The sequence below is a fragment of the Taudactylus pleione genome, unplaced genomic scaffold (genome assembly GCF_031769625.1).
Source record: "Taudactylus pleione unplaced genomic scaffold, aTauple2 ptg000436l, whole genome shotgun sequence".
Lineage (NCBI taxonomy): Eukaryota > Metazoa > Chordata > Amphibia > Anura > Myobatrachidae > Taudactylus > Taudactylus pleione.
Genome location: NW_028284838.1, coordinates 11,067,105 through 11,076,037, shown reverse-complemented (window position 1 = coordinate 11,076,037; position 8,933 = coordinate 11,067,105). Strand labels below are relative to the sequence as shown.

The 8,933-nt window shown below is 41.3% G+C and overlaps 1 protein-coding gene across 1 annotated transcript; it reads right to left on the bottom strand.

Annotated features, from left to right (window-relative positions):
• Window positions 1-4,150: 4,150 nt before the first annotated feature.
• Window positions 4,151-7,831, bottom strand: SERP1 (stress associated endoplasmic reticulum protein 1). Its single transcript, XM_088447711.1, has 3 exons — window positions 7,526-7,831; window positions 7,364-7,439; window positions 4,151-5,333 (listed from the first exon to the last, which is right to left on the bottom strand). Exons 1-3 carry the CDS (start codon window positions 7,607-7,609, stop codon window positions 5,293-5,295), a joined length of 201 nt encoding a protein of 66 aa, XP_088303837.1. The 5' UTR covers window positions 7,610-7,831; the 3' UTR covers window positions 4,151-5,292.
• Between the last annotated feature and the right edge of the window lie 1,102 nt (window positions 7,832-8,933).

The following is an 8,933-nucleotide window of genomic DNA, read 5'->3' as shown; positions in this document are numbered from 1 at the left end:
GAAAGAAAAGGCAAGTACAAAAACCTATTGCACTAACCTCCTGCCCAATCACTTAAGCCGCTTAAGTATGACAGCTTCCGTGTGTTTGCATAATTTGTTAGCCACCTATAGATTCTTTGATCATTACCTCTTAATACCCAATAAAATAAAGACGCTACACACCATAGCTGGCAGGACAAAGATAAATACATTTTATTTATCACTTCCATAAAGTTGGTGGCCTAGAAAAAGCAATTGCAAACTGTACTACTCAAAATTTGGTCAACTAACCGGGTATTCCTACCCACATATTGGGTTCTTCCAATCCCACTGACCATGGTCAGCAAACTCCTCCCTCGCTACGCAGTGTAAAGTTCCTATCTAGACTCATGCACCGCTACGTTTTGGGAGGAGCCTTCACGATCTTCAATATCAATGGGGGGCCGTGACAATAACCACAGCATTGCTGCCTACACGGACATAGGTGTCACATCGACATAGGTGACCGCTGCCTGTCGTTAGGCAGATGAGCCAAATAACTTGCAAAATCATACAGCCCCTGGAGAACATATCATCTTCACACCACATGATTATCATTGTACCTTTATTATGATGTAGTTTGCAATTGCGTTTCCCGCACCACCAACCACCGACTTATTGTGTTAGTTGGGGAGGGAAAGATTTCTTGTAAAAAGAGGACAATGATTCCGTGCATCAACCTTTTTCCTTCAAAGTCACCTCCCCTACCATGCCCCTTGGACCTCCATTGTCTTGTAATTCCACCTTTAACCCTAAGTTTTCCTGCTGTCACTGTCCCCTTACATAATAGTTACTTCCTTTCATGTGTACTACAGATAGTCGAACAACTCTCACACACTATCCCCACAATCCTACAGCGCTTATCTGCATCGGGATCATTTGCAGATCCCTGCTTACGTATTACCCATGTGTGATGTGAAAGCTCAATCCTCAAATTAGAATACATGCAAATTCATTGCACTTTCATATTTTCTCCTATGTTTCTTACCCGGCGTCGGGCTCCTGCCCATCGGCATCCCTTACCCAACCTGAAGAATGGATATCCAGGGACTTAAGCAACATTAACTAAAAAGTTATAGAACTAAAGTCAGTGTTTGCCTTAAACGTCTCTATTATACAGCAGTAGAAAGACAACTCTACCACAACTGCTTTATAAGATTTGTAAGTCCCAGCATGGAAAGCAAGTCACATCAGAGAAATAAACCTGTCAACTTAAGCCTGCCCATATATCAGTAATCCATTGGAGCAATTCTGCATTTTGCAGATTGTGAAAAAACATCTGCAATGTATAGAGTTCACAGATTGCAGATTCTGACTAAAAAGTGATTAGAATTGGGAGAATTAGGTTGTCTAATATGTTGGATTTCACAAACCAATCTGGGCTGTAGGTTGCTAGTGTACAGTAACAATCTACCGATTTATAGACAGTTACTAAAATATACCTGTAATGTATGGACGTAGATTGGTGGTTTAGGGAATTAACAAAAAAACTGAATCTGTGAATCGTTTTTGTGATTGATGTATGGGCCCATTTAGGTTGGGTATTTACATACAGAGTATTTACACCAGAAAAAAACAGTAAGGGGCCAACTGATCAGACTTTTTGTTCATAAAATTATGTAAAAACACAGTTTCTGCATAATTTTATGAATTGTTACTATGTACAGCGCTTCACCTTATTCTCATTTTGTTATGCCACAGCCTTATTCCAAAATTGAATAAATTTTTGTCCTCAAGATTCTACACACAATACCCCATAATGACAAAGTGTAAAAAGTTTTTTTCAGATTTTTGCAAATGTAATAAAAAAAAACAAAAAAATCACATGTACATAAGTATTCAGCACCTTTCCTCAATACTTTGTTGATGCACCTTTGGCAGCAATTACAGCCTCGTCTTTTTGAATATGCCACAAGCTTGGCACACTTATCTTTGGCCAGTTTCGCCCATTCCTCTTTGCAGGACCTCTCAAGCTCCATCAGGTTGGATGGGAAGCGTCGGTGCGCAGCCATTTTCAGATCTCTCCAGAGATGTTCAAATCGGATTCAAGTCTGGGCTCTGGCTGGGCCACTCAAGGACATTCACAGAGTTGTCCTGAAGCCACTCCTTTGATATCTTGGCTATGTGCTTTGGGTCGTTGTCCTGCTGAAAGATGAACAGTCACCCCAGTCTGAGGTCAAAAGCGCTCTGGAGCAGGTTTTCATCCAGGGGGTCTCTGTACATTGCTGAATTCATCTTTCCCTCTATCCTGACTAGTCTCCCAGTTTCTGCCACTGAAAAACATCTCCACAGCATGATGGTGCCACCACCATGCTTCACTGTAGGGATGGTATTGGCCTGGTGATGAGCGGTTTCCTCCAAACATAATGCCTGGCATTCACGCCAAAGAGTTCAATCTTTGTCTCATCAGACCAGAGAATTTTGTTTCTCATGGTCTGAGAGTCCTTCCGATGCATTTTGGCAAACTCCAGGCGGGCTGCCATGTGCTTTTAACTAAGGAGTGGCTTCCGTCTGGCCACTCTACCATACATACCTGATTGGTGAATTGATGCAGAGATGGTTGTCCTTCTGGAAGGTTCTCCTCTCTCCATAGAGGAATGCTGTAGCTCTGACAGAATGACCATCGGGTGCTTGGTCACCTCCCTGACTAGGGCCCTTCTCCCCCGCTTGCTTAGTTTAGACGACCGGCCAACTCTAGGAAGAATCCTGGTGGTTCCGAATTTCTTCCATTTACGGATGATGGAGGCCACTGTGCTCATCGGGACCTTCAAAGCAGATGATCTTTTTCTGTACCCTTCCCCAGATTTGTGCCTCGAGACAATTCCTTGGATTTCATGCTTGGTTTGTGCTCTGACATGCACTATCAAGTGTGGGATCTTATATAGACAGGTGTATGCCTTTCAAAATCATGTCCAAACAACTGAATTTACCATAGGTGGACTCCATCCTTGAGATGTTCATACAGCTTAATTGATCAGTGGAAACAGGATGCACCTGAGCTCAATTTTGAGCTTCATGGCAAAGGCTGGGAATACTTATGTACATGTGATTTCTTGTTTTTTTTGTTTTTTTTAATTACATTTGCAAAAATCTTTTTACATGTTGTTATTATGGGGTATTGTGTATAGAATTTTGAGGACAAAAATGAATTTATTCCTTTTTGGAACAGGCTGTAACATAACAAAAATGTAGAAAAAGTGAAGTGCTGTGAATACTTTCCGAATACACTGTACAAAGAAGGAAATTTCATAAAATCTCCAATAATACGCTAATTAGCACTGCAGATCAGTCTCCATCATCAATTGGGTCTACGATCTGACCCCTATGTACCAAACTCCAAAAAGATAAGCTTTTCAGAGTTTGCCCAAAGTAGTTTACAAACTCTTCAGCTGGTGTAAACTGCTTTAAGTCTATGTAGGCTTACAAGCAGGCCTCCGTTGGAAGCTGACACTGTGCACCCGCGTAATGTCAGCTATTACAGAAGTCTTTCACAAAACGTGAAAGTCTTCCACAAAATGCTGGCGATTACAGCTCGCAGGGACAGAGGTTACAGCAACTGCTGTCCCTTTGGCTTCCCCTTTCCTTCTTTGCAGGGAAATATTCATTAAAGATTAAAAAATCCGCCACATTATGAAGCCTTAATAAATGACAGCCATTCTGCAAATATTAACACATAGGCCTATAAATTTGTGCAGCTGTTACCACATACTGAGTGACGTACAGCAGTACTAGGCGATAACTATTTAGCACAGCTGTAAATCGGAAGTTGGGGCAGTAAGGCAAATTACACATGAATTAATGGATATATTAAGGATAGAGTCCTATAGATTTTGGCTCCAAATATAAGGCATGTGGGTTTTTGTGTAGAGCAAACTGATAGATAATAGGACATGTGTAGCATAACAGAGCTCTTAATATCTTAACACACTTTGGTCAAAAAGATTGGGAAAGGATTGCAGTTAAATTGAAACCAGTCTCACTACAAAATCTGTATACATGTGTAGGGAAAAAGCAATGTAGATATTGTGTTTTATCATTTGTTTCTTATGCACAATGATAAAAGGAACACATATGGTTGTAGTAATAGAAAGGACTGTTCCTTTTTCAGAGCTACTTAGGAACATATCTGAAATCATGTTTTTGTAAAGTTTTATTGGTATTTTTTTTTTTTTTCTAAAAATGCACCAAACGGACACCGTTTTTGATGTAGATCACATTTTGTTACAATATCTTTACGGTTACTCATATCTGCTCAAGCCATGCCACTAACCTTCATTTCACAAAGAGGTGAACAGTGATTTGTAATTATGTAACCAAAAAGGTAAATAGTTGAATGGAGAATGGGATATTTCTGCATGCAAAAAAAAAAAAAAATCAGTTATAACAGCAAACAAACTAGAATATGTCCACAGTATATGGAAGTGGCCTTTCCCCAGTCAAGAAAACTGCCTGTACAGAATGCTCCATGGATGGCGAACAGGAGCAGTACCCAGGTCTGCATCCAATATTTCACATCAGGCATGCGACTATCAGTCTCACTGCAGGTTTACTCCTGATCACCACCAAGCGGACCGCAGTAGAATGGCCCATCAAAAGGTGCATTTTGGTAAGGGAATGCTATGCTAGGTCTTCTTACATGACTAAGTTAATACTATGCACAAAGCAACTGCTGCGCTATAGCCTTTTGCGCTACACAAAGAAAGAAGAGAAATACCTGCAACATTCCCAACACTAGCAGCTGAAAATGAGACAAATAACATGACGCACATTTCCTTGCAGCAAATAGAGAATATTCAAATTACTTAAGAATCAGTCTTCCAGCTTTTGATTTTTAAATTACAAAAAAAAAAATAAAAAAAAAATTAACCAATTTTATACATTAAAAAGGTAGAATATTTAACACAAATAGCTTTCAACACAAGACCTATTAAGACTACATGTATCTACATTGCATACAAATTAGTTCCACATAAATTGGATGTTTCACTGAATAAGTAGCTCCACAATGGCAGATCTGCTTTTATTGCTTTTATGCATATGGTGCTCTTAGAAGGCACTGTGGTATGGATTAGAAAACGTGGAATGACTTTGGTGGAGTAATTGGAATGACTTGGATGATAATTGTTTAAGTCGTCATTCTGGAACAGGCAGTAATGTGAAATCCATAATCTTTTTTTTGTTTTGTTTTTTCCTTTGTCCCAATCAAGAAATAAAAATCAGAGTTCGTGTTATACTTCAACTTCACAGGAGAAAAGTAACATCTGGAGACAGATTTCACATGCCCATCCTGATACTCTGAATAATCTGGAAAATAGCTGGAGAAAAAATAAATATATGTATATATAAATAAGAACTCAAAAGCCACAACATCATTTGCTAAACACAAAGGGCATTATATTTTAAGCCAAGTGCATATGGTATGTAACCTTTCAAAAGTGTAAAACAGGAGCAGGAAATATATAGGAAACTTAAGTATCAATAATAAAAACACACTTTCACACCAGGACAGGATGGATAGTGAAGGAGACAGCTTCTCTAGTTCCACAGCTTTTTATTTATGCTAATTAAAGTCTTTTGATTGCAAAGTTTTCCAAAGTCAGCAGACTAGAACAAGTGCACTAAAGACCATTTGCAGAGCATAACGGTTTGCAGAAATGCTACTTTTATCTGTATGTTTGACAGCTGCTGACAAGCTAGACTAGTCTGTACAACATATGGCAATGGAAGGACAGGGACTCTGCGCTAGCCAAGAACATGTGAAAGTATGTTTCAGGAGACTCTAGTTGCCAGAAGCCAAGTTAACCTGAATCATAAATAAGTTCTATCATAAGAAAGTCGGAAGTCTACTAATTCCTTAAATCTACAAAGATAACAAGCAAACCTTCTGTATTTGTTTAACTGTATCACAATGTAACTATAACTGCGGCAAAAAAATAAATAAAGTGCTTACTAGGGTTATTTATGCTACAAATATACACCACAAAATAAGCAAACACTACTAATGACACTTAAAAAGGAAACATACAGGTAATAGAAGCTTTACAGAGCTCAGTAAAAAAACAAAAGGAATGTGGTTAGTTCTGGTGGTGCATACGTGTGCAACCGGCAGATTAGGTCAGATTGATGTCAGAGGCAACAGTCGTGGCACTGGGGTGTTTCTGACATATGTTAGGTCACTCACATGATGTTTGGGAAATATAAACTGATGGGAACACATCTGCGGCATGTTAGTTGGGATATGGGATGCTGCAATTAGACTGGAGATACTTTGTATATAATGTAGCTTAAAAGTATTTGTGGAAGCAAATTCCTTCACAATACACCGACAGGTAAATGTTAGACATTGTAGTTACAGAAAATGTTGGCGCTGTTTTGCTCCTAATTTGGCTATAGGAGGAAAAGGTTGCACACAGGATGAAATCACTGTTCACTGGGCCACCCCCAGAATTATTAACATACTCTGGAAACACATACACAGGATTACATATGGGGTCCACACATTCAGGAATGCATATGAGACATACATATGGGGTACAGACAATCATACACAGGAATACATATGAGGTACACACACACACAAATACATATGAGGTACGTACACACACACAAATACATATGAGGTACACACACACACGAATACATATGAGGTACACACACACACGAATACATATGAGGTACACACACACACGAATACATATGAGGTACACACACACACGAATACATATGAGGTACACACACACAAATACATATGAGGTACACACACACGAATACATATGAGGTACACACACACGAATACATATGAGGTACACACACACGAATACATATGAGGTACACACACACGAATACATATGAGGTACACACACACGAATACATATGAGGTACACACACACGAATACATATGAGGTACACACACACGAATACATATGAGGTACACACACACGAATACATATGAGGTACACACACACGAATACATATGAGGTACACACACACGAATACATATGAGGTACACACACACGAATACATATGAGGTACACACACACGAATACATATGAGGTACACACACACGAATACATATGAGGTACACACACACGAATACATATGAGGTACACACACGAATACATATGAGGTACACACACACGAATACATATGAGGTACACACACACGAATACATATGAGGTACACACACACGAATACATATGAGGTACACACACACGAATACATATGAGGTACACACACACGAATACATATGAGACATACATACACAGGAATACATAGGTGACTATGGTATATGTGTCAGTTAGTCAGGGATGTGAAGGAGGAGAGGAGAGGAAGGGAAGTCACTCACCAGAGCCGCAGACAACGAAAATGAACAGGGCCAGTAACCAGGGTCCTACCGATGACTTCTCATCTACCGCACTCCTCTGTGGGGCGTGGAATAAAACACATTAATGCGGATAATGGGGAGTCAGCACCCGGCGCCCCGCTCCCGTCCTCCCCGTACACATACCGTGGTCTTGGCCACGTTGCCTCTCAGCGTGATGTTCTTGCTGTGCTTCTCGTTAGCCATCCGGATTCTCTGCTTGGCCACCATGGCTGATGTGTGCGCGGAGGGGTCACTGGAACAAGGCAGTTACAGGAGATACACCGGCCAGCTCACCGCCGCCTGCTGCTGGGTGTGCGTGAGTGTAGTAATACCCAAGCCTCTCCGAGCTGCCAGCGTAGGCAATTCCACAGTCCCCGCCCACTACCGGAACTACGTATCCCTGCGAGGCTCGCACGCCATCAGACCTTGTCAAATAGTCCGTCCCACCACCGACCGTGGCCTGTGACTGTGTGTGCTGGGGAGTAACCCCGCCCTGTGTTATCACCACACACACACCTCTGAGTCTGTACTAGTGACGTGTAGGTAAAACACTGGCCTGCCCTGTCACTATACTACAGAGTACTTCATACCAAATTGGCTCGTTTTTTTTAGAATAATAATAAAAATAAAAAACAATTCAATAGGGTAAACTCAAAGAGCCACGAGGTTCCATCAGATATAATTACAGTAGGAAAACCTTGCTTATTTTTGCTTTCATCCTACATGCAATATAAATGAACTTATGGGACTGGGCTCTATTTAATAGCAAGCCATAAATTCTTTTTAGCACTCAGTGGCTGGCTGGCAACTTTTATCATGGGGGGCAATGCAGTTAAGTTCCCCTGACTTTTCTACCAGTGCACTACAAAGGCATAATGGACGTTGCAAAAAAAACTGCAGGCATAGTTTATCTAATGGGGATGCAGTGTATATGTGTAATGAAATATAAGAAAAATTACATTGTGGGGATGGGGAATGGCTGAAGTGGGCTGGTCTGGGGGTGATGATGGGCAGGGCTAGGCAGAGGTGGTTGGGTTGGGGACAACACAGTCGCATCATTGTAGCCCCACTCCCCGCTATGCAATGCCGAGATTACCGACATTATTGAGCGGGGGACGATGACACGATTCAACACGAGTCGCATCATTGACCACCTGCGGCCCAAACCCAGGAGAGACATACCGAAATACCCAGGATTTTGCCGGGGCAAAAGACCCAGACCCAGGTCGCACAGAAAAGGAGCTGATTGGCTGTTCGAGGTTGTCTGAGACTGTAACTGATGATTTCATCAGCGGCAGACAGCACAGGATGCCAAGAGAACTGCATGTGCCTCAGGAGAACTGTATTTACAATTTAAAAATGTCACATTAAAAGGATGAGGAGGTGAGTGAGCTATTGGCAAAGGTATACGTTTAGGATGCCGGCGGCCGCAATACCGACTGCCGGCTTCCCGACTCCTCAATCCCGGCTAGGGTTAAATGACAGGCATCTAAAATCTAGACGCCTGTCATTACCCCTACGCCGGGAGACCGGCACCCGGCATCCCGATCGA